Source organism: Haemorhous mexicanus, chromosome 3 (genome assembly GCF_027477595.1).
Source record: "Haemorhous mexicanus isolate bHaeMex1 chromosome 3, bHaeMex1.pri, whole genome shotgun sequence".
Classification (NCBI taxonomy): Eukaryota; Metazoa; Chordata; class Aves; order Passeriformes; family Fringillidae; genus Haemorhous; species Haemorhous mexicanus.
Window position 1 is genome coordinate 37,651,566 of NC_082343.1, and position 26,445 is coordinate 37,678,010.

General features: G+C 40.2%; 1 protein-coding gene across 1 annotated transcript in view; it reads right to left on the reverse strand.

Annotated features, from left to right (window-relative positions):
* Positions 1-26,445, reverse strand: part of GLP1R (glucagon like peptide 1 receptor) — an 83,713-nt gene that overhangs the window by 3,920 nt on the left and 53,348 nt on the right. Inside the window, exons 6-12 of the mRNA XM_059841379.1 lie at positions 23,362-23,515; positions 21,755-21,914; positions 13,345-13,405; positions 9,108-9,177; positions 8,321-8,409; positions 5,634-5,772; positions 4,753-4,794 (exon numbers count right to left, since the gene is read on the reverse strand). Of these exons, the coding sequence (XP_059697362.1) occupies positions 4,753-4,794; positions 5,634-5,772; positions 8,321-8,409; positions 9,108-9,177; positions 13,345-13,405; positions 21,755-21,914; positions 23,362-23,515 (715 nt within the window). The remainder of the gene's footprint in view (positions 1-4,752; positions 4,795-5,633; positions 5,773-8,320; positions 8,410-9,107; positions 9,178-13,344; positions 13,406-21,754; positions 21,915-23,361; positions 23,516-26,445) is intronic.

Here is a 26,445-nt window from a genome sequence, read left to right on the forward strand (position 1 = left end):
CTCTAAATTGTATTCACCTGCAATATTGATTGGACTCTATGCCCTATCAGTGCTAACAATTAAGCTGACTTTGCTTATCAGCCATGAAATAGCTGAAAAGACTGACTTTCTGCTCAATATTGCACCACAGGTATTCTTAAGAGTTCTAACTTCTGGTTCGATTTAAACATTATTATGTCCTGGATAATTTTTGTTCTTTGAATATTTATGTGGGCTCTTTTTAGTTTAACAAAAACTGAATGTTTATTCAGAATTGAAAACAACAATTAAGCAAGTTAGAGACTGTACTTGTTCCCCTTTTAAATAGCAATTACAGTATCTCATTCCAGATACTAGCTTTTCTTGAAGCTACAAAGTATGCTCATCTAGTCACAGGTTCTGGGTCAAACTGTGTAACCTCTGCAAAGGTTTGGAAGTTTATCCAGGATTGTGTAACTGCTAAACAAGAACAGAATTAGATCTTTCTGTTCCACAGGCAAAGTTCTTACCACTTAACTGAAGTAAGAACCTCCATTAGCTTTTAACACATAAGGCAGAGGACATAAAATTTCGGACTTGTTACTCTAGATAAAGGCAGGAGTGCAACCACAGTAATAAGTTCATTATGGTGTGTACTTTAGCCCAGAAATAAGTTCACTGTAGGTGGGTCACTTAAGGGAGCCTTCTCTGGAGAGATGCTTTTTCTTTTATTTTAGGATTTCATACTGAGTATCAAGAGACTAAGTAGGTTGATGGCAATTTCAGCACAGGTTTGTCATCATGCCCAGGCTGTTGAAACCTTCATATTCTGAGGGAAACCTCCTAAGGAACCAGCTGATGTATGTCTGCTTTCTTTGCTTGTTCACTGCAAAAGACTGAATTTGAGAGGCAGTCCTAAAAAAGGGGCAATGCCTCACAAGACTAATTGTCTTCCCCTGGTGGGTGCCTCAATCAGTGCTTGTCAGCTCTGGCCTGCAGCCCTGGTATTGAATGTCCTGGTGGAACCAGCTGCATCTCTGTGTTTCTGACAATCTGTCAGAATCCAGAATCTAACCTCCACTGTTACAACCAAATGGGTCAGAAGGAAAGATGCTGAGACAGATGCTTGTATTCTACCATGGTAAGGGGGGTTTTTTGTGTCAAAAGGTGCGCAAAGACACAAAGACAGCATGTCTGTTATAGCTTGGCATAGAACAATGAGGGAGAATGGTCAGACAAAGGCAGAAATGCAGGAACCAGAGCGCCTGCAGGAAAAGAATTGACCATATTACCATTCCAGTGCTTGGCATCTTTTGTGGGCATGGAAGCATAAGGCAGCACTGGGAAAAAAGCTGTTGTATGCATTTACTGGCAAATCCTGAATGAAAGCATGACTGTAGTGACTGACTAAGTCAATAAGCAGTAGAAATAGGTACCTTTAGGTCAGTCAAAGGGAGGAAATGAGTCTTTATTATAGCTGGATATGACATGCTTGAGCTATGATACAAATAGTCTGCAAAACTGAGATAAAGTGAATGGAAGACCTGAACAAAAGACTGTAGGAATGGGTCTATCTTCAGAGCAGGTATGACTGGCATAATCTCAGTTTTCTCTCCAGGGGTTAGGAAGAGGGTAGGGAGCAGGTCTGCTGCCTGTGTGGAATAGAGTTTTTGTCTAAATGGCTTTGAATGTATAAGCAAGGGAATTGGTTAAGATTTATTTTGCAGAGGCAGTTCCTGAGCACAGAAGTAGATCTACAGATCTTCCAAGAAAATACTTATCCTACTAACTTCCCCGTGTTGATAAGATTCCCCAGAAATAACCTATACAGGAAAATGTTACCAAGAACAAAGCTCCCATGATGTGCTGACTTTGGCTGGAGTAGAGTTAATTTTCTTCACAGCAGCTAGTATGGGGCTGTGCTTTGCATTTGTGCTGGAAAAAGGGTTGGTAATATAGAGATGCTTTTGTTATTGCTGAGCAGGAGTTGCACAGTGCCAAGGCCTTTTCAGCTTCTCATCCCACCCTGACAGCAGGCAGGTTGGAGGTGTGCAAGAAGTTGGGAGGACACCTGCCTGCCAGTGGGAAGTAGTAAATGAATTCTACATTTTGCTTTGCCTTACTTATTAAATTGTCTTTATCTCAACCCAAGAGTTTTCTCCCTTTCATTCCTTCAATTCTCTTCCCCATCCCACCAAAGTGGAGTGAGTGAGTGGCTGTGTGGCACATAGTCACTGAGGTTGTTAAACCATGACATGTGAGAAAGGAGAAGAAAAATTCTTATGTAGGGTATTTTAGAAGAAAAAGGAAAGAGGGGGTAGAACTTGAAAAAGATGGTCATGGAGGTTAAAGCTGGAGCAGATCTCTCACAGACAGCTCTTGATTGAGCTTTATGCAGCTAATGGGGAAGGAAGTTGACGGTGTAGCAATGAATCTGGAATCTAATTATAAAAAAGCCCTAAAGTTTGAAAAAAAAAAAATCTCAGCAAGTGATAGTGAAAGGAAAGTAGGTCTAAAATGGGACAGAACTAAGCTAATGGAAGAGTTTAATTAATAGTCTGTATAGAGAATGAAAAGAAGTTAAAAGCAAAAGGGAAGATTGGCCAGTATTTCAAGAACTCAGAAGTCCTGGAACCAGGACAGATTCTTTAAAGTAGAAGAGACTGAGTTGTACTTCCACTGTGACAAGAAGGCAAAAAGGAGAACCGAGACTACAGAGAATGAAATCTGAACCATCTTCAACTAAGTGGTGGAAAAAGGCAACATCTCTGTGGTTTAAAGTATTTCTTATAGAAAGCAACACTAACAGCAGAAAAACTGGTCTTATTAAGCCTAGCTCATTTTGCAAAGAACATTGGTGGTAACAGGCAATCTCATGGGACCCTACTGTTGGCCTCAGAGCAAGTTCAGAGAAAATCCAGAATCTTTCAGGCAAAATATGACTGAAATATAAGCAAATTCTATTTTTTTTTCAGAAGTAGATATTAGAAAAGGACATTAATATCACTTCTATCTTCATTTCTACTATTGATCTGTGCACCAGGACTTGCAAGGAACTTTCATTCTGTATGGTTAAAGAAAAAGGAGTCAATGAGTCACAGACAAAAATAAAATGTAGACCGCATTGCAAACAAGGATAGTCTTTGGACACATACAGTATGTCAGAAAGCAGTTTCTCATTTAGCTGAGGAAAAGAATTCTCACCTAGTTTAGAACAGACTTTACTTAACCAAACTCTTTGTAAAGATTATTTTTTATGGACACTGATGACCAGGCTTCTCAAAATCCTACTCCCCTCTTTGAACAAGAGTTGGAACAAGCAAAATAATTCATCCTAGACTGCCAGTGAAGCTGAATTCATCGTGTTTAGATTTTATGAACTACATTACAAAGGCAAGAGAATTATAGTAACAAGAGATTTGGGGCATTTCTTAGAAACATAGGTAAGCTATTACACAGTAAGCTCCCTCAAATGAAACAAGGGTGCCTGTTTGAGAGCTTGTAATAAAGTCTGGGTTATGATGCAACCTTGCTGTTATTTCATGTGAAGGAAGTTATTGAGCATTACACATGAGAGGCCTGCCTGCAGCTGCACAAGGGATGTGTGAGCAAACACCAAGGTGAATCAAAAGAAATAGATGATCCATCAGCAGACGGTGCTGCATCTCAGGATTGAAGTACACCTGTAAAGCCATACAAGGAATTTTAAACAAATATTCTCTGATTCATGACACGCAGCAAATGATATTCATTTGCAACAGTGAAACCTGCTGCTACTCACTTCTGATTTTGGTAAGCAGTACAATTAATAGATTCGCTTCAAATAAAGCCTTACCCACAACCTACAAAAGTGAGCAGACTCCTGCAAGGCTTAATTCAGGATGCCTGCTGCTTTCCTGTTGACTCCAGCCTGGCCATAATGATGGCCATAATGAAGTAGCACATTCTTCTACTGATTCCAATTCCCTGATGAGGCCTGTCTCTCAGTAAGTGATCTTGAATAGCCATGTCATAGATAAAAGTAGATTTATTGTGAGTATAAAACATATTGATGGGCATTTAATTTAATAATGGAGTGACTAAATGAGTAGCGTTTACTTCCCTTACAAACCTGGTTGCCAAATGAATGAAGAATAATCACTTAGAAGGTAACACAAGAGATTCCTGCAATACTGAAACAGAACAATACTCTTTCCCACTACAGGCTGGGATTCAGCAGAAGCCACAAAAGATGGTACTTGCAATCACTTAACTCAGAGCCAAAGGTACACTTCTTCTGGGTCTGTGAGTTTACCACTCTGTGAGGTTCAGTTTTTATGCAGCTGGGCCACAGGGAAACCAAATGAAACCAAACTGTACAGCAATAGCTATGAGGATTCTCCAACTTCACCAGCAAGCTGAGCTGAGTTCATAGAATAAAATGGGCTTCCACATTCACAAAAACAAGTAAATAAAAAGCAAGTAAAAGCAAAGCAAGCAAATAAAATAAGACAGATTAAGAAGAGCAGCTGTAATTCTTAATTAAAGAATCCACCAGTGCAAACTACACAGCTGTAAGAAAGACTGTGTGTGAGATTCCACATCTACAAATAGTGACCGTAAATTATACTGCCTGAATTCATTCCAAACACATTTGTCTGATGAGTTATCCCACAGAGCTGTGCAAGGAAGAATCTGTTAAAAAAAAAAAAGTCCTGAACAAGGACAATTTAGCAGTTAAAGACCATTTTCAATTTCCTTTTCCTATAGTGTATGCTGATAAGGCAAATTGGAACAAAATAGTATCTCTCTTACCTCATTATTGATGAAACAGTAAAGAATTGCAACCATCAGCCCCTGAAATAAACAAAAACCAGAACAGTGAGCAGTTCCCTCACTTTACCAAACTCACTTGCAAAGGGCTAGAGGCTCCACACTGACATGTCTCTAATACCTCTGAAAGGTAGAGAATCGTTGGTCCCTGTCAACTCTGATGGCAGAACAGAGGATTGACCAAACTATGTCTTAAAGCACATGATCTTAGCAAAAAGGAGTTGGTGTTTTCTTCAATCTGTTATTTTTGTCTAGTGATTTCTTCCCCCTTCTTCCTTACAAAGCAAAGGTTTCAAGTCTTAAACACTTCATAAGTGAGTAACTCACAGTGGCCTTAAATACAGCTCTGTGCTTGATAAACAGGGAATGAGTGAGTGTGCAGGGAAACAGAATAATGACTTCCTTACACATGGATACTCATTTGAAATGGCTTTACCTGAGGGATCAGTTAAATAAAAATCACAATAAGCCCGTACCCTCCTTACATGCAGTTACAGCTGGAGACAGTTACCTCTCCCAGCAGATTTTCCAAGGAGTATTAGAAACACTGGAGAAAGCACAAAATGTGCTTTCAGCAACACCACTGCACAATTACAGGAAATCACAGACAATTTTGTTACTGCCCCGAGGTGAACCATAGGAAGTAAATATTAATATGTGGACAGGAATACCAGCTTACTGTAGTACAGTTGGCTGTTAAAAATAAGTCCTTACACTTCCCCTTCCACTGTCATAATCCTGTAACATCCAGCGCTAAACTGAGAAATATAAGGAACATAAGCATGCAATGAATGAAAGAGAAAGCAGGTCCTCAAATAGCAGCTAAAATGATCTTATGCCTATGGGCACACTGTGAGTGCTACCTGGAACGAAGCAAAGGAGAGCTCAGTAAAAAGCTTCACAAAGCGCAGCATCCCTCTGGCATGCTCATCAGTAATAAAGGCAAAGATGACCTCATGGGTCCCCAGCAGTGGGATCAGAGTCAGCGTAGACTTGGCCAACCTAAGATCACAAAGAAATTAAAGACTTATCAGTGCCACTGAATAGATCATTGTTGATCCAAATGATCCCTGGGAGTCACCCTTTCTGCATTCTGTTTCTGACACGGTTTCAACTTTCCTAAATCACTGCACCACTCTGTGACGCAGGGTCCTCTTCCAGAGGCTGCAGGATAAAAATCTCCTGAAAATAACCTTTGTAAATTCCTACAAGTTTTAACCTCTCCTACCACTTCACTGCAGACCATTTATTGGTGACAAAAAAGCTCTGTATCCATCTACTGGGTGTATTTCACCTGAAAAATCTTCCAAACTCAGTAAGAAGCCATGTGCTTTCTTGTACTTGTGATGTCTTTCCTCTGTATTCTTTTCTCCACCTGTAATTGGGAAAGGCAACCAAAACCTACCTTCTTGATGACATGGAAGACGTAATCTATCAATAACTGGACTTTTTTAAAAATATCTTGGCAAAGGGAGGACTACTTGGTATTCCTTCCTACCTCTGTGGTGTGTTAAATCTTCTAAACATTGTAACTATCTGTAACTGCAGAACACTTTGTCAAAGCAATCAAACTGTCTTAAAATGAGTGATGGCAAGTTCAAAGACACAGCTAGCAAAGGATGAAAGACAAACCAATCTGAAAGTAATGATTCTTCACTTGTGACAGAGTTCAAGATACACAACCACAGGAAAAAACTCACAAGAATGATCCTTAACTCTCTTTTGATGGACATACATGCCAGCCACCCAACAGAACAGTGATCCCCAGCTGCCTGGGGATCATGTGGGAGCTTCCTGGGCCACAAAACCCAGCAACATCTCACAACAACCTGTCCTGTGACAAGTCAGTAGATGCAAAATCACTCAATTAGCAGGGCTGTCAGACCTTTGTAGCTCTTATGTGGCTGAGGGCTATTGGCTGCTATTCTGAATCATGTAACCATTCAGGTTGGAAGGCACCTCTAGAAGTCTCTAGCTCAACTCCAGTTTACAGCAGGTTACTCAAGGCTGTGTCCAGCCAAGTTTTGAGTATCTCCAAGGTCCTCCAAAGCCGCTCCAGGTCTCCCTTTCAGCATCAGACCACTCTGACTGTGAATTAATTTTCACCTGACATGCAAGGGGAATTTCTCTTTCTATAATTTGTGACCTTTGCCCTTGTCCTTTTGCCACGACCCTCTGAAAATACTCCATTTTCTATACAAGGGGCTTGGAATCAAAGCCTCCAGCTCAGACAAGTCCTCATCTTCGATTTGAACTCTCAAGACACATTAGGATTTCTAAACTTTCATGTGAGTTAAAGAAGGTAGGTAGCATACATGTCAACTCTACACTGATAAGAAATCACCAAAATATATGCTGTGTCTTGTTTAGAAGATTGCAGCATCAAAGTAGCCAATGTAAAATAGCTAAGTCCAGTAACAGCAGTCCAGCTACCACAGCATGTAGCTCCACACTTCAAGAGCTAACTTTTTATTCTTACATTGTTTTTCAGACTGCAATACAAAAATCAAGATGGACAAATGAAGGATGCAACCATGAATCTTAGCAAGGGGATTAAGTAACAGGGACAATACAAACAGGGATAGACTGACTACAAACCAAAAATTGAATGTATCTGTGATAGCCCTGACATTTCTCTTGAAACATCTCATGCATTCGAGATTGAAACTTTTCCCAATAACAACTGGCAAGAAGAAAAAGGAGCAAAACTCAAAATTATCCCATCTTGTCTTACTTGAAGTGAAAGCTTTTATTTCTATCAACTCATATTTTTATGTTCAAATTAGAATAAGATAGGATTTTTCATTTGGGAGGAACCTATGACAACCACCTGTTCAGAACTTAAAGCAAGTTCTTAAGGGCACTGTCCAGATGCCTCTTAAGCACTGACAGGCTCGGGGCATTAACCACCTCTCTAGGAAGCCTGTTCCAGAGTCTGACCATCCTCTCAGTAAAGAAATGTTTCCTGATGTCCAATCTGAACCTCCCTTGGGGCAGCTGTGAACCATTCCCACATGTCCTATCACTGGATACCCGGGAGAAGAGCTCAGCACCTCCTCCTCTACTTCAGCTCCTCAGAGAGAGGGCTGTAGAAGGGAATGAAGTCATCCCTCAGATCCATTTGCTTCAAACCAGGCAAGTCAGAAGTCCTCAGCCACTCCTCACAGGACATTCCTTCCAGCCCTCACACCAGCTTTGCTGCCCTCCTCGGGGTGATTTCAAGGACTCTTAACATTCAGTACTTGCATGTGCTGCAGGTATTTTTAAAATAACTGCTTACTTAATATTCATCCAGGCTAAGGGAAGACTGTAAAAAGACAGACATCTACCCTTCTGTTTATAGCACAGGTGAAATACTTGCCCTGGTTTGCCTGAGACTTTTCTGTGGACTGACTGCCCAAGCAGTTATACCAATGCATGACACCATACCTGTGCATTACTTAAGGGCTGTCGTCTTTATCCACCTTTGTCAACCCACTACTTTCACATATGTCCTGGTCTGCTTCTATTCTGACAAGCATGAAAAGCATCAGACCAGCTTAAGACATACCTGCATTTTATGTCAGTTTTGCACATCAAATTAGCCTGCAGTTTGGAGATGATGATGCATATAACTCTGATGAAGATGAGGAAATTCACCTGGAGAAATGGAAGAAGAATTTATATCACCATCAATAAACCCACGTGCCTAAGTACTCAAAAAGGCTGGTTTGTGTACACATGTGTAGCTCTCTGTGCATGAAGCAGCTGCAGAATTTGCCACAGGACTCAACTCCTTGCTAAGGAATTGTGGTCTAAATGTGAATGCACAAGCCACCCTTGAAAACACAGGTACTTCATTACACGAAGCAGGGGACCTCAGTTACTCTCTGGGGAGTGAGACACAGTAAAGGTGTGGGTTGGCCCATTTGCCTTGTCTGGAGTTCTGAGCCTGACACAGTGTTGTGCCTGCAGAACAATTCTACACAATGCCACACATTTTGCAGCTCTTTTGTAGCCCAGTATTTGAAACAGTATCTTTGGTCTCCCTGAACTACCTTCCATACCTCCTGCTCACAGGGGAGTTAATGGGACTGCTGCAGCATGCTGTTTGTTATCATATCCTGCCACTACAGCATGACAGCTTGTGGCCAAATTAAAGAAACAAAATGCTAGTCTGGAATTCCAGTGACAGAAACTAACTTGGCTTCATAAAATCACATTTCTGAATGAAAATGTCAATAGCCTCAAAGGTTATTAGCCTTTGGAGATGCACAATGGCCACATGTGCATCTTTGTACCGTATTGTGCTGTTCTCAGGGAAATGTGCCATCTCACAGCACCCGTCTCAGACTCACCCCGATGGCGATGAGAATGGGCAGTCTGATGATCAGCCAGTAATTCATGTTATAGTTTCTGGTCCAGCAACTAGTAGGAGGACAAAAAAAAAAAAAAAAAAAAAAAGGAGATTAGGAAAAGTTTCAGTACATTACTAAAATCTCTTTCTTTTCATTCTGTTCCAGCAATGCAGATAGAAAACAATATTAAGGACTAGATACCAGGAAAGCACATCATGCTGACATGGAAACAGATGCAGCTGCTTCTGAGAAACACTGAATGCTCTGTACTATTGCAGCTATCATAATCCAACTGGATACTACTCACCGGCCTTTCTTGCCCACTAATGGCTAGCTCTCCTCCACAATTTGCTATGAATTATCATCCATTAATTGTGAAGATTTACTCCATTAAAACCAAGGTCAAATTTGTCATTTGGCTGAAAGAAGGAGCGGGGGGAATCTGTTCGAGTCTGATCTTTCCGCTGTCATTCTTAGCTTCCTCGTCCTGCACTATTTTTTATTATTCTTCAGTCTCCAATGTCAGATCATCTTATTTAATTGCTTGCTAGTTTTTATCCCATTACTTACCATCATTATTGTCATAACAATATTGACATCAGTCATCTATTTTATCTGTCCCTATTTTCAAAAAGGAGTTACTAATTTCAACCATGGGAAAGCAATTGTAGCTGCAAACACCAGCTCCTTCAGTGCATATGCACAAGGTTTCAGGCCCACTGGGAGTTTTAAAAATTATAAACAAGTAAAATCAAAAATGGGAGCAACAGTTCCTAACTTTTCCTGACCTGAGCCCTCTGCCAAGTAAGCAGCTTGCTGCAGCAATATAATACTACATTTACTGCACGAGTCTCATTTTAGCTTTCAAAATTCCTGTCTCCTTGAGCAATACAAGAGAAAAATGACAAGAAAAGTCACGGCACTCACAGTTTGGGATCACTGGTCTGAAGTGAAGCTTAAACTGAGGGTTTGTGCATCTAGTTCCTTTCCTCTGGCCACAGCCAGCCACCACCACTGCTTGGTGGGCCATGTCTGTGTGGCATGGCCCAGGTGTTAGGGCAGTGCTCATGTGCCACTTGGCTTGTTGCTGCAGTGACAGCATTCTTAATATTTTTGTGAAATTACTTTGTTAGCCTCCTGCTCAGCATTACTCAGAAGCAACAGACACCAGTAAAGCCAAGAGGTTTCTGAGCTACACAGGCTGGGAAACAAACAAGGAAATAGCGCTACATAAAACACGGGTTTCTTCCCAAAAAAGGTTTCTCTTCATCTCTAAATCTGTTCTGCCAAAACATACATATGCACTAAGGCTTCTTGGGTGATGCTGGTGGAGCTGAAACCCTCCCCAGCCTCGTAGTGGGACAGCCCAACAGAAAAGAGCAAACCATGCAGCACCTGGGAGGGATCCATGCTACAAGCACACAACCTCATGTGCTCACTTACTAGAGAGGAAAAGCACAGCAGCTTGGCTGTGGCAAGTCTACATTCCCTTGCAGGGACTGCAAGTCCAAGAAGGGCTCGGGATATTATTTTTCCTTCAATTTCAGTTTAATGTGTACAAAAAGCATATTATTGCCACCAGCAGCTCTACGGCCTCCAATTCAATTGCATTTTAGGTATTGGACAAAAAAGGTGTGCAGACTGTGGGCAGTCAGTGTACCTGAGCCAGAATCTCAGTTACAGAACTTCTTAACTGATACACATGAGTGGGAGCCAGTTTCATGGAGCCTTTGAAATTTATTTCATTTGAACACCTCAAGACTGATGGGATAATAGGCATAGCTGGAAGTGGAGTTCTAATTTTCTCACTAGCTGCAGTAGATGCAGACGTAATTAAAAAAAATCTTTATAACAACAGAGACTGAGAAACAATTCTTTACATTAACTCTGCTATGTTTCTGCATTAATTTGCTTCCTGTGGCACACAACAACTTTAGCTACCTTTAAATTTATACAAATATGTGCAATAAAAAAACCATTACAGGTCAATTAAGGTATCATGGCTATTGAAGCATCCAGAAAATCAAACTGGTAGATCTCTACATGATTTCTTGCCCATCTGTGCTTTCTGTGATTGCCACACTGATAAATATACCAATACCTATTGTGCTTGGGATCTATCCCTACAGTTTGCTCAGCACCTCTCAGAAGATGCTGGGCAACTAATAGCCTCAGACCCATGAATGGAGAATTTGTCCAATGAAAAAAATGCTAGTGGGATGTTTCTGCCTTTGCTTACCAATCCAGTATTCTCCTTCTAGAAGTGAAAACATTGAATTTTTACCTTGAATTGCTACAGGTGAATGGGGGGGAAAAAAAAAATTGAAGGCTGACTGTTTTGCTTCCACACTTAATTGCAGACAAAAGCAAAAATGTCTAAGTAACAGCTTTTTAGGCACAGTCTAATAACTAAGAACAACAGCTTGCCTTTAATTGTATTTGTAATCTAGACAAAATATTTTTAAAAGCTCACTTTTTAAAACACTATAATTGTGTTCTAAGGAGTTTATACTTGCACATGTAAGGAAAAAAGAAGCCAGTGTGCAACCAACCAAGTCTCGCAAGCTTAAGTCCTTTACTCAAACGGCTACATTCACAGGACTGCCTCAGATTCCTAGCCCTGGCCACATTTATTTCCTGTTATTCTTCATAGCCAGGGAAGTAGTTAAATCACAAATGAAATTTACAGCCCGCTGCACGGTGACAGAGCTATGGCAAACAGCATGAAAGATGTCCCTGGCTAATTCAGCAAATGCCTGCCTAAGGCACAGAAATCTTGCCTTTCAGAGCAGCTGCTGCACGTAGTTATTTATTGCTGTATTTTACAAATATTTAGACAAGATTTAGAAAATTCAATAATGTGCAAAATTGCCCCTTTTAAGGTCTGCTGAAGGCAGTGAGTGACAGTTTTCCTTAATAGAAAATATAAATCAGCTCTGAGCACCACATAATGTGGGAGGCTCAGCATGAGCACTTTGAATACATTTTCTACATCAATGGGAAGATATGCCCATGGAACATCACCTTTTCAGAGGCTGCATGGTCTCTACACCTATTCTGATAATTTCAACAAAACTTGCAGTACATCATTGCAGCCACAATCTTGCTACAGAATATCATCAAATCAACACTGAAAAGGAAAGTTAAAAAATCCCTGCATTGCTTAAGCCAGAAAAGGCAGATTTGACTGAACTGGTGCAGTAGTATGAGGAACACACACACCAAAAAAGCTGGTTCTTAATAATCAGAAACACCAGAAAACAGTTTGTGGGTGGCTCTGACCAAACTGAATTTTCACATTGCAGAAACTCTCCAATAATAATTTTGTCTGGGAATTGGAAAAAAAAAAAAAAAAGAAAAAAATAAAAGGATCCTCTACAAAAGTATTGGCTGAGTAGTTTGGAAACTAGGTACGAGGAAAACCCATTAAAAAAATAAAATAAAAATGAAAGAGCATAAATTTATTTCTTTTCACAAAGAAAACTACCCAAATATTTCTAGGCACTCACTATCTCTAAAAAGAAGAAGCCACTTTCCTCACTTAAAAAAAGCCAAACAGAACAAACCAAAAAAACCCCAAAACAACCCCAACAAGCTATAGTGCTATTTGCAAAACAGCTATTTATAAAGCATATAGAAAGATATTTTTTTCCAGAGCAGCCATCATGGTAAAAATGCACAAAAAGTATTTTGTGTTTTACAGCAGTCTTGCATGTGACATAGTTGACTTCAGCAAGACTAACATAAGCAGACAGAGAATGTGCCTTTATTTTAGGAAAACCTAAATAATGGGAGCTTAAACAAGAAAAGACAATCACTTCTCTGCTGCTAGGCATAGGCTAATCACTACAAATTGCAGGCAGAATCCTGTGGGAGGTTGCTGTCTTCTTCTAAAACAACTGTAAAGGCTACTGCCAAAGGCACAGTATCAGGAATGGTCTTGGTTGGGTAGGATGACTGCTATTGTTGATGCTATAAGAACAGACAAACAAAACATACCTTTCCTTGACCTGAAAAATAATAGATTTATTTAGACATGCAGAAAATTCTGATCAGAAAAAAAAAACATTCTCCTTTCTGAAATGTTATGCAAGACCTTCAGACAAAACAGAAGCAATTATGTGAGGTTTCAGCAGATTGCCAAAGCAAACCACGCTGAACAGAAAGCAAACAGTGACCTGCTGGTGCACACATACAGCACAAATGAGATAGCCATAAAAATCAGAACTAAACCAACCCCTCATCTTCATAAAGGTACTTGACAGTTCCCCAGAGGATAACAAACAGCATTGGCACACCTGAAAAGAGAGGAGACAAGGCAGACATTGACATTGAGACTGGGAAAAAAGTGAAAGAAGGACAACTCCCTCTGCCTCCCCCCATAATGATGAACAACATAATTAAGTGATTGCAGCTCCTATGCAGTACAGATTGCTGTGAACAGTGGGCTCCCACATAGCTCTCAACAGGCATGAAAAATGAACAACCTAAGTGCCCCATAACAGGCATTCACCACTTCTTCTGTGGATATTTTCACAGACAGGCCAAAGGAATTCAATTTTTGGAAGCTCTACTAGCCTCTGTACTCATGCTTGAGAAGGGTGCAGTGTGCTCTGACCAAAACCTTTGTGTCTAAATTTCTGCTTGCGGGTCACTGTATTCAAGCAGGACCAAGTTCAGGCCGTCTCCTGGTGTTGAGGCTGGAGCACACCCAGCCCCACATGCCCCCCATGGCAGAGGTAGGGTGGGCACCCCCAGAAAGTGTCCTCCCCCACAGAGAAGTGCCAGTTCTGGCTGTAGTACTGGCATGGACTCCAGTGGCTGCAGCAAAGACAGCAGAGGAAGCTGGCAGTGAGGAGAGGCTTGGCCCTACCCTCACCTGACAGCGCATGGGCTACGGCTCGTCATCTCACCTGGGCTGCAAAGGGCAGAGACAAGCCAAGAAGGCTGGCACTCATCACCTGCTTTACAGTATCAAAGGCTCTCTAAGTAACTTCTTTCATTTATGAAGAGCCTAGGTCATTAAAAATAATTTTAAAGTGCACCTACCAACCAATACTCAATACAGAGAATGATAAAAATGCACACAAGGAAGGAAAGCAGGTTGTGACTCAAAAGGCAGGATGAGGAATTTCTGCTAAAGGATAGATGAAGATGGTCTAATTCCTCCTTGGACAGTGTCTGATGCTGCATGTGCATTGTATAGAAAGAGCAACATTTAGCATACTTTGTTACTTTATTCTTAAGAACCACCAAAGTCAGGAACCCTGAGAACATCAGGCTGTAAATTCTCACAGGGCAAATCCACAGTTCATGGCAGCAGAAGCTATAGGGAAATTGGTCATCACCCACAGTCTGAATACCTCAAGCAGTATCTTTATTGGGTATTTTCAGTAAAAAACTTTCACTTTTGCTATACTGTAGAATTTCTCTGCTATCAGAACAGCTAAATACTAAGGAGAGTATTACTACAGTGTCTGTAATCAGTTACTTAAAAAAAAAAAAAAGAGAGAACAAAAGCAGCATGGAAAAAATACCGATAATTAGAATAATAGCAAAGATAATGTACTGAGTCGAGATTATTTGGGCAAATAACTACTATGTTCCATGGATTTACTTGATATTGAGAATACACACTATTTTGCGAGCAAAGTTATCAAAAACTCTATGCTGCCTTGATAGTCATATAGAGAGATTAAGAACAGGCTCACTGCACATCACTTACAAATTGAATGAGACTTTGATTCACAGAAACAAATTATAGTCTGAATTATTTCTTTCTTGACTTTGCTGAGCATTAAGACATCTCAATATGAAACGTACAGGATAAGACACAAACACCGAGAGGACAAAGGCTGTATGTCAGTGGATATATCATTTGATAGATCAAGTGATAACAATAATGATTTGTGAATATTTCAGTCTTCTAGATACATCAGAAATCTCTCCATGTTTAATCAAATCACTTGACATTTAAATTGAGAACCTATTATTAATACTATATTTCAAAAGAACCTAACTAGATGGAGGCTGATACAATTACATCAGTTATGCAAATATTATACAAATTAATAGGCAGCAAGTATAAAGCAACTTGTTCACCATTCTCTGCCCACTCTCACTTGTGATGCACACCACTGGTGTCTTGGTATTGCAGCATCATCAGTCACACTATTTTCCATGCTGGCAATGAACATTTTAGACTGAGACACCAAGACTTAACAGTGCACACATGAATCTGCACTAATGTTCAAACCCTTACTGCATGGATACTACCCTGACATCTACCAAATCCACAAAGCCTTGTTCTGAGAAATGGATTGCTCTGGAAACTGTCTGGGACACAGTCTCAGCAGATGGGAACACATGCAGTTTTCCAAAGCCCTAGTGAAGATCTAAAGAGGAGACTGCCCCAAGAACATTCCCTGCAGAAGTCATTCCATCACAGCAAATCTGAAGTACCTCTGCAATAGCTGCCATTTGCAAGGATCACTGAGACTCTCCTAAGACTAATTAACAGTCTTGATATCTAGTTATCCTGCATTAACTGGCAAAAAACCATACATTATTCTGGTTACAGTAAAGAGAATTCTGTCTGGTTTGAGCAGGCAGTGGAAGTAAACTGAATACAACTCACTGAATAAACACCACAGATGGCTACATTTCATTAAGAGCATCAGCTGGGTATTCCACTCCTGGGTTTCTATAACACTTGATGCATTTGAGTTTCAGTCTCACATTTCTTTCTCCTGCCATTCAAAGTATATCAGATAGCCAAGAAAAAAAACTGCACTAATTTACAGTAGGCATTTATTTAAGGTGTTGGCTGAACTCATTCTGGTGTTGCTTTTTTGTCATACAGAAAGCTCTGAGATGGATCTTTTCTGAGATTAACCGACCAGAGAAAAGTCTCTGAATTCTGGAAACGGCAATGTCTACTTTTTCTTCTGTATTGCATCACTGCTGAAGATGCCAGAAACTGCAACAGCCTGATCATGACAAACTGTGACTTTAACTCTTGCAGGTTGATAGCTGACCCAAAATCTTTGAATGCTACATGGCGATTATGAAATCTGTCAAGTGTACTAAAAAATAAGCCTGCTGACAGTTTAGCTAATAAAGTTCAACTTCAAATGACTGCGCATCTGAATTATAGGCTGCAATAATATATATATTATAAATGATGAGAAAGTAATGCAACTGCCAAATCATCCTCTTAACGCCCCACTGCATAAATAAGCAGCACAACCTACTTAGTTTCACTCTAGCTTATATATTCTGCACTTGGCCAGGTGCCTGCATAGTAAGAAAAACAAAAAACTTGGAAAACCAGACATTTTTCAGAATTGCAAAAGGATGGGGTAGGTAAGAAAACAAAATGTTAAGAAAACCTGTACAGGTTGGCATTTTCAGAATGCTCCACTATCCCTAATGAGAGAGGCAAGAAATTGCTGCAGCTGCTAATGAAGTTACCATGTCCTGATAGCAGCATGCAAAAATCAGTCTCTTCATTTAACAGGCCTGAGATATTTTGGTAACAGAACAGAAAAACTCAGGTTTGTTCTGGAACCCAGAACATTACCAAGAGAGGTGTCACCAGGTGGTGCTATTCCATGCCATCATCTTTCCCTTACCTTCATGAGCAGGCACGTACAGACACACCGTATTTGTACCTTTGTATTGTACCTCACTTTACATGGAAACAATTTCAGAAAAGACATATGAGGAGCAAGGAGGCTCCCCTAATCTTCACATGCTGATTAGAGATTCTTCCTGAAGTAGATTTATGTCTGAAGGGCCAGAGCACTGCCATCCTGGTGAAACACTTAAAGAAGGACATACTCTGAATACAGCATTTTAGGGCTGTTTTCAGTATTTTAGCTGTAACCTGACATCCCATGTTTGATAAGTGCAACCTCTGAGAAAATCAGGCACATAAACCAGAAGGAGACTACTGCTGTCAGAACAAGTCCATTCTTTCTCTCAGAAAGCACCCAAGATGCTCTGACTTGATCAACTGACTTGTGAAGGAACTCAAGAATGATGCCATGAGGAACTGAAAGAAATGATAAACAAATACGATCACATGTAAAAAGAGTAAAAACACTGATGAAGTGAGAAGATTAATTTTTTTTCTTCTGAAAAAAGGGAAAACATGAAAAAGTTTAATTTAGAAAACAGAAAATGAAGAGGATTAAGAGGAATTCCTGAAATGCATTTCTTACCAAGATCAGTCTGGACACAAAATCTATTTTACACCCTTGTCTGAAGCAGAGTTTTCATTTGAAAATAGAAAAGAAGTGGTCAATGCTTTGAATGCATCCTGTTGCTACAGTGATTTCATACTGGGCTTCTGAAGGAAGGTTTCTTACTGGCTCTGTTCCAGTCATATATTCCTTGCAATCAGGATGTAGATTTTGATGCCCCGGCCAGGCTTCCTGCTTTTAATAGCTTCATTCCTCAAAAGTGCTCTTCCTTAGAGCAAGTTTGGATTGCCAAGGCTTGGAAGGAAGCAGATTATTTATTTTTTATGGTGATTTTCCTGCTGCAAGTGCAACTGGGTGTAAAATTACCACAGAAGCTAAGAGAATATTTAGCTGTTTAGTAACATTTTCTTCTTAGCCTTTAGCGCTGAAAATGGTCTCCTGTCTGGTCGTTGCTCAGAGTCGCAGTGGGATGTTTCTGTTGTTTCCCCATTCTTCCCTCCTCTCTACTCTTAAATGTGAACAGATCCCTTTGCCACTAAAATCTGCTTGTACAGCAGCTTTACAGTATAAACTGCTCTTCTCCAGAGAAGTACAGTACTGATAGCTGAAAGCCAATGTCAGGCTCAGCTACTCCTGCCTTGGGCTCAGACATGATGAACACTGGGTTGGTGTCCTGGACACTGATTCAGACCAGTCTGCACACAGTGAGAAACAAACAAAACAAAAAAGTAATGATCTTGATCTCTGTAGTTAGATTGGTTTTTTTTTTCTTTTTCATCCCTTTCTTATAAATGTTTTTTCTTCTCTCTAGAAAGTGAGATCCATGGGCAAGGATTTCTCAAGGAAGCACCAGGTACCAGCAGTACATAGCAACAGATTTTCTTTTCTGCAAGTGCAAAGGACTATGTGAATCAACAGCTGTTGTAGCTGCTGTTGTGCTGACCCCCAGAGGGAAAGAAACCTCTCACCTACCTGCTCTTCCATTAGCCTATTAAAATATTGGGGTTTTGATGCTGTAAAGTGTTTCTGCCTTCTTTTTCTCCATCAGCATTGAAAATGGAATATACAATTGTTTTTGCAGTAAGATATGTGGAACTTAAGGCTGACAGAAATATATGGAATTCTGCTTTGACAAAGAAATAGAAGACATAAGCAAGGCATATTCCACATTAAAGGAAATAGGAAAAATTTAACACTGCCATTTCGAAGCCTAGTATGACATGAAATCTCAGCAATGAAGTGGCCATTAGGAATACAGTTACCTCGCAAGTAATAGGGAAGGTTTATAGAATCCTATCAATATACATGATGCTAGTATAAATGACTCCCAATTTATGAAACTACATTAGTTTTCATAGGTCTATCAAGATTTTATGACTTTTCTAGGTTTTTCAAAGTACAATAATGCAGGACAGACTTTTTCCTTTATAAATACTTCAACAGCAAAGGATAATTAGTAATTTGAACTGATAATAAATGGACTACTGTATAATAACTGACTTTAGAACTGACCTGATACGATCATATAACAAAATTTGGAATATCTTGGAACAACTGGTCTACTATGGGCTGAATCTGACAGAGGAGGGAAAGAAAATCTTTAGTCATAGGCTTGCCAAGCCTGGGAAGGGGGCTTCCAACTGAAGTTACTGGGGAATGGGATCCTTAATCCACCCGACTCCTACCAGCAGGATGCCAGGGGCAGTACCTGCAGGGCTATGATCTCACTGGCATCACAGAGACATGGTGGGATGGCTCCCCACTGGAGTGTTGGAACAGAATGCCACAGGCTCTTCAGGAAGGCCAGGCAGGAGAGAGCAGGAGGGGGTGTCACCGCATCAGTGGCAGCTGGAGTGCATGGAGTTCCACCTAGGGATGGGTGAGGAGCTGAGTAGGAGCTTATGGGACAGGTTCAAGGGAGGACAGGGACAAGTGAATTACAGGGGGGTCTGCTGTAGGCTGTCTGGCCAGGAAGCCCTTCTGTAAACAGACAGAAGCAGCCTCACAGTCTCAAACCCTAGTCCTCCGGGGGGACTTCAACCACTCCCATATCTGCTGGCGGGACAGCAGAGCAGAGCATAAGGAATCCAGGAGTTTCCTGGATCACACTGATAAATTCCTTCTCCAAGTGACAGAGGAGCCAATGAGGAGAGGTGCCATGCTGGAACTTGTTCTCACCAACAAGGAGGAGCTGGTGGGGAACATGTAACTCAAGGGCAGCCTTGGCTGTCGTGACCATGAAATGGTGGAACTCAAGGACCTTAGGGCAGTGAGGAAGGTGCACATCAAGCTCAGCACCCTGGGCTCCAGGAGACCAGAGTCCGGCATGTCTGAGAGTGATCACAGTCTTCAGTTACCGTTGTAAGAACTAACAACATGAAGTTACTGTATTTCTGAGGACTAGAAACATGAAATTTTCATACATAAATATTAATCAAATGATGAGAAAGGAAAAAGTTAAAAAGATATCCTATAAGATGACAATTCATTAATGGAACAAAGAGTCAGTATCAAATTAGCTCTGGCAATCAAATAAACATTTTTTTTTTTTTGTTCCAGCTTTATTTTTACAGCTGATTAACTATTTCAAAGAGCAGGACAACAGTTCAAACAGGAACCTACTCTCTCTCTCTCTGAAGCCTCAGCATTACACTGAGGCTATCAAGCAGCTCAAAAATCAAATTAAATAAAAATCTTCTGAGCATTGCATACAGCAGAAAGTCAGCTGGTGAGGGACTTGAACACCCAAAAAATGGAATCACCAATGAAGAAGCAGAGCAGGAAAAATTTTGGTATCTTTCCACTGGTAATAGATGAAACTGTTATCTGGTATAACTAATCTGGGAGCACTGAAATAGCAAATGCTTCTGCATTTGAAGGTGGAGAGTCATTGGCAAGGTTTGCACATGGAGACACATACGGAAGAGCAACTATTGAAGGGCACAGAGAGAGATTTTCTAGGAAGCTTGGATGAAACCCATGTATCTAGTGCCAAGTTCTTGCATTGCTGCTCATTTCCACAAACTCATCTAGAAATTCGACATACAATACAAAACCCACCTTTGTAAAGAAAGAACAAAATCAAAATATCATCTGTTTCTGCCTTCTGCATTTGCAGGAGACAAACTCTAAATAAAAGTGATTCAGACCAAAAGCAGCCTAACCCTTTCTTATAAGTAAACACATTCCCCTTAGGATTTAACTAGATATAATTTTGTTCTAATTTCTTTTCCATTTCCTTTCATGACCTCAGTCAGTGCTTCAGGATAGCTCCCCCTCCCCTTTTTTTAAAAATTAAATTGAGGGTCTAATTAAAACATACAGTTCAAATGTTAAACAAAAAGGTGAGGCTTTTGCTGCATGCCTGACATGAAAGAATATGGAAGTTAGAGAACTTTAAATAAAATTCTCCTGCAGGAAACTGGTATTATTTGCATTTATTTACTCATATCAATATGACAGAAAACCTTTTCTCCAAGTTTTTGTAGAATTGGGTAATTCACAATAAAATGCCATTTATATGCATTTTTTCCAGAGAACTAATTTGCTAAAATATTCACAATTGAAATCCATAGAGAGAGGAGGAGAGTCAAAGCAATTTAAATGTTCAAACTAGCATCTGTGAAAGTACTTGTATTATTTATTTGTATTTACATTCATCTTTCCAAAAGTAGCCTGATTCCACCAAAAGGGGAGGGTAGAGAAGAGGGAGAGAGAGAATGCAGTAAAAGTACATGCAAGATCACTCTAAAAATAGGATTGATCCCAAACTGTAATGTATTTTCAGGTGAACTATATGGTGAAAGACTCTAATCTTTACCCTTTCTAGAGTAGGTGACCCTTACTCAACCAGCTGATTTCAAGGCATCACAACCCTTGATTTCAAGCACACACATGCCCATGGCACATGCACCCCTCACCCTTTTTTCCCCACACAATCCCCATCTGACCTGCTCTGCCCAGTTAGCCAACCTGACACCGCCCTGCCCCTTGCTCATCAGCCCCTCCCATGCTGTCACCATTTCTCTACTGTTGTCCTCACCCAGATGCAAAGCAGCTTTGCTATTTTACACCACAAGCAGTTCATATGTCTTTAAATGCAATGGGAAACTTTCAGGAGATGAAGCAGGGCAGTCCAGAAAAGTCCACATCCAGCTGGGACCACCCACACATAATCTGTCCTGGAAAGCTTATGTCCTGAAGGAAAAGCAGTTTGCCACTGGCTTGGTGAGTTTCTGCAGTGTCCCACAGCCTCTGTGCCACGAGCATCCAGGAGCTGTGACCACACCTTCCAGCCCAAACAAGGTAAGGGATTGAGAACAAAAAGGGAATGCAGAGTGCAGAACTTGTCCATCTGTCCTAGTGCTGCCCAGTTCAAGTTCTCCTGTTATCCCCTCTGCCAGTGCAGCCACAGGAGGACAAATGGAAAAACCAACTCACCCCAGCCAATGCAGAGATAAAGGCGGAAAATCCTCTGCTCAGAGAAGACGGAAAGCACCAGCAGTGTGTACAGGTACATGCCTTCCACCAGCAGCCAGTAGTAGTTTGCAGCCACACAATACTGCATCATCACAAAGACCAAACGGCAGCTGAGAGATTCCTGCCATGGAAAAAAGCACAGCCCAAAGTAACCCAACAGGGACTGAGAACAAAAGGATACTAACTCAAAAGACTGGTTCTCTTTACTACTCTTGATCCTCAAAAAGGGAGCTTGCTAAACTAATCACATATTTTACTGCTGAATGAACAGAAGCCAGTAATAGGTGCTATGCACAGCAGACAGAAGCTTTCAATAACACAACTCCTTAAAAAAAAAGTACATGTTCTGTATTTTTCCCTCAATAAGCAATGGATTTTATTTTGAAAAGCCTGAATAAAGATGAAAAGAACAAGTGAAAGGTACTATATCAACCACAGTCAGTGAATCTTTCACTTTCCTGGACACTCTATTTTGCAGTCAAGAATTTCTCCATTAAAAAGAAAAGAGTGGATGCTGTAAGGTTGACTATTTGCCAAAGCAAAGGATATTTTCATGGAATAGCAATGTTGCCCAGCGCACCCCATTTAAGTGCAAATTCTCTCATAGCTGGTAAAATACAGAGATGATCAACAGGGCTTTAGAGAAGTATGAAACCTGATTACCTAATTAATATATCCATCAGACCTAATGAAACCACTATTGAGTAAACTGTGTATAAAATCATAAAGTCAAGGCTTTTTGGAAAGAAGAAATGACTGACAATCCAATATGAACTTTTCCAAACCATTTAAGATGCAATGTTATTTTCTGGTAACTGATAAATCACAGATGAGAAAAAAAAAATCGACCATCACATGAGATTCACTAAGCTGTTTTAGCACTTCTGCCTTAGGCAGTGTCAGAAAAGGATGGGCACTAAGAATGCATCAGGAGAGTTTTCCTTTACCGCTCCAACCCTGTACTGCAGCAGCAAATGCTGTACCCGTGTTTAGTCACAAGCTATACAGATAATAAAGCTACTTTTCTTGGAGGTTTCAAGTACATTTTGCATTCCAAATCCAAATGGGGAAGGGCACACTTTCATCATTAACAAAAGAGTTGTATACCCTCTCTCGTCAGTTAGAAGTATTTAATTAGGCCTATTCCTCCAAAGTTTTTCTAAATGCTTTCAAATTTGCATTTTATTCAGATGCTTCCTTTTTTTCCTGTCATCAGGAGATTATATAGAGATGACAAAGAACAACCAACTTAGCTGGTGGACAACCAGCTGACCAGATGGACAGTTCTATCACAAAAAGTGCTGGCTTAGGCAAATATATGCCCTCTTGTTAGAAAGAAATGAAACTGCAGCATAGAAAGAAGATATGGGCATTGGTGTATACATACATATATATGTATGCAAAAAGATCTGCTTCTTGTTCCTCTGTCTCATGGGGACAAACTTCCCACAGGTAGAGAAACATGTAATGCCATCAGCTAAAGAATTAAACTACCTGCTGTCATGCAGACACAGCACAGTGATGACTCCAATATAATTCCAATAGGAATGACCAGTGTCTGTCCTTACCTGGAAGGCTATAAGCCCTTCCCACTGGTACTCTTGTGTGGCTGTGCTGTACATCCACTTCACCACTGAGTCTTTAATGAAAACAGATATAGCCCGGAGAATAAAAGAGGTGAAGAGGTTCAGGTGAATGTAATTCCTTGTGCAATGCAGATGTCTGTAAAAAGAAAAATCCAGTCACGATCCACTACCCACATAAAAGATGGAACATCAGACACAGGGCTGAGAAAGGGAACAACGAGCCCTGAAAGAAATCAGGAGGTACCAGAGGAAACCCCATAACTTGAGAATAGCTGTAGGGATTTCAAACTGTCTTTGGGAAAAACATACTATCAAGAAAACGCATTAAAACTTCAGCCCTTAGAGCCAGTGTTTGGGGAAAGGAAGAAGATAGGTGCATTAAGAAAAAAAATATTTCAAAAGCTTAAAAAGTGTAAAAATAAAGTCATTTTCAGAAGCCTTATCTGAAAGGACTGAAAAAGTCAAGTTCCACATCATGCTGAAGCTAATTGCTTTGAATTGACCCCAATGTCACTGCACAAGTTTACCTTGGCAAAGCTCAGGACTGGTGTGCAGAGCAGCTTCTGGCTGTGCTCAAGCCCACAATGAAAAAACATCCACCTGCAAATCACCCTTTGACAACAAGAAAAAAAATCTATATTCAAATTGCCTTCTGGGAGAATTGTAAATACTTCCTGTAGAAGTAAAAGGAACAGATTTTTCACCTCTGCATTCAGAATTAAAAACAAAAAAAACAAAGGAAAAATCCTCTTGAGTTTCAGCAGCCTGCTGCAAAGACAATAAAATTGCTACTTGTCAAAAAAAAAAAAACCAAAAAACAAACAACCAACATGTTAAGGGATAGCAAAAGAAACTGCAGTCATGTAAATGGCATCCAATTGCAGAATACTGCCGATATTTTACCAGCCTTATTCACATTTTCCTCCCAGCTCTGCAAGGCTACACACTTTACCAAAAAGAAAGTTACACTGGGTATGATTTTTAAGATGCTAAAAGACAGATGTAACATATGGTAATCAGCAATTATTCAGAAAAACCTTCAGTGAACTTATATTTCATATGTCTGGTTTTTACAGCTCTATAAATTTTGCTAGAAAAACTGACTTGGTCTGAAAGTTAGAGGCTTGCACTGAAGAACAACTTTTTTGTCATAGGTCAGGTAGAATTTTTGTATCACTTTTAAGTCACAATTTATTTTAAAACTTACCTACTATTAAATATTTATGTTCCTTAAACTCAAAATTCATTTGCTGCTACCCTTCAGAACAGCTACACATTTCAATCTGATTGAAAAAGTTATGTAAATTAGGCAATTGAAGAAAATAGGTTGCAAGTAGTTACTGAGTATTTTTGCTACAGGCAATGCAAGTTATTCAAATTGTTTCAGTCATGAAGTTATGGGCCTAATTCAGCTTCCACCACTGAAATTACAGACTTTCCATTTTTTTCGGAGGATCCAAAATAGGACTCTAGAGAGACACAGTTCCCTCTGCTGTATCACATTTAAAGACAAATATAAAGGCTATTCTGTAGTCTAAGAACTCTAAGAGGCCCATCAGCATTTGCGTGTCATTGAATTAGATTTTAATCCCCATTTTTTGAGGCTGAGCAGCACTGGGGAAACGAGCAGAGATTCCAGTCAGAACCCAGAAACTGCAATTCACATAGGGTAGGTCTTATATTTCATGAGATCCAGGACCAAGTTGTCTCCTGGTAAACAACTGAGACAGGAGAACACAAAATGGGTTGATTGCATAGTTTTAACAAGACTCTTGGTATCTCTGATGTCCCTAGAACCTCACTTTCAAAATGAGAAGCACACACTTGTGTACAGGTTTCCAGTCCCTGCTTCATAGCTGACGGAAAAAATGCTAAAGCAAAGCCCCAAAAGAGTCAGGACATCAAAATTCCCTCTCTCCTACCAGCCTTTGGTGACAAATTTGCTCTTTGTTCCCTGCCAGAAAACATCCTTTCTTCCTTCTTTCAAAAAGTTCATGGCTGTGCTCTGTGACCTTTACATTTGGGCTGCTAAGATTACTCAAGGAGTGTCATTGATAGGTGAAGTGAGGAGAAAACAGTTATCCTGGGAGACATTTGGAGACTTCAAGACCATCTGGTGCTTTTTCAGAAAGGTCCCAAAGTTGCACAGGTACAACACATACAAATCATAATTATCACATGGCATTCACAGAGGATGAGCATGTCTCTGGATTTCTGCAGTAATTTTAAAACTTCCTTGATACTGCCCACCTATGCTTCTCCATTGGAAGGAGAAGGGATAATACAGTGCTAAAAAAGTATAGTTCAATGTGAGGAGGCTTGCATCACTTTAGTTTTGGAAAGTAAAAGTTAAAAGACATGACTGACCTTTTTAAATACATAAGGGAAGAAAGGAAAGGGACTGCCTTGCTAAAAGCGTAGTGCAGGCACTAGAGGAAATGACCAAAAACTGGCAATGGTAATTCTTCAGTCAGGGAAAGAAGTTTCTTAAGGATCACTGAAGGTTCCTGACTTGACTTCAGATAAGAGTGCCAGGACATGGAACATTATACTTTTTTAGGAGGCAGCCTCATCAGGACATAAGAGGGATGAGACCTGGCTGTAGGGATCAGCTTCATGGCAGAGCATTGTCTTTCCCACAACAGAACGGGATCTCATCTTTTTATCAGTCTCCTGTGCTCAGCACCCCCAAACTGAAGGAAAGTCTGTCTGGGATCAAAACATCTCTTGCATTTACAGAAGAAAAAAAAAAAAAAAAAAAAAAAAAAAAAAAAAAAAAAAAAAAAAAAAACCACACAAGATACCTATTAGAAAATCCAAAGCTGTTTTGGTCTGGTGGGGATTTTTGGCTTTCATTTATTTTTTAACCAAACACACACAATTTATCTTTGGCACGGGCAACCAAGAGTGTCTAAATTTTTATGTGCTCTGTTGAAATTGTAGGTGCAAGCCTGGATGAGCTCAGTATAGCACTGTGGCCAGCTGTCAGCAATTTATTTCACAAACTTTTCAAGTTTCAAATTAGACTCTCTTCCATATTGTGAAAGAAATAAGAATTTCTGAAAG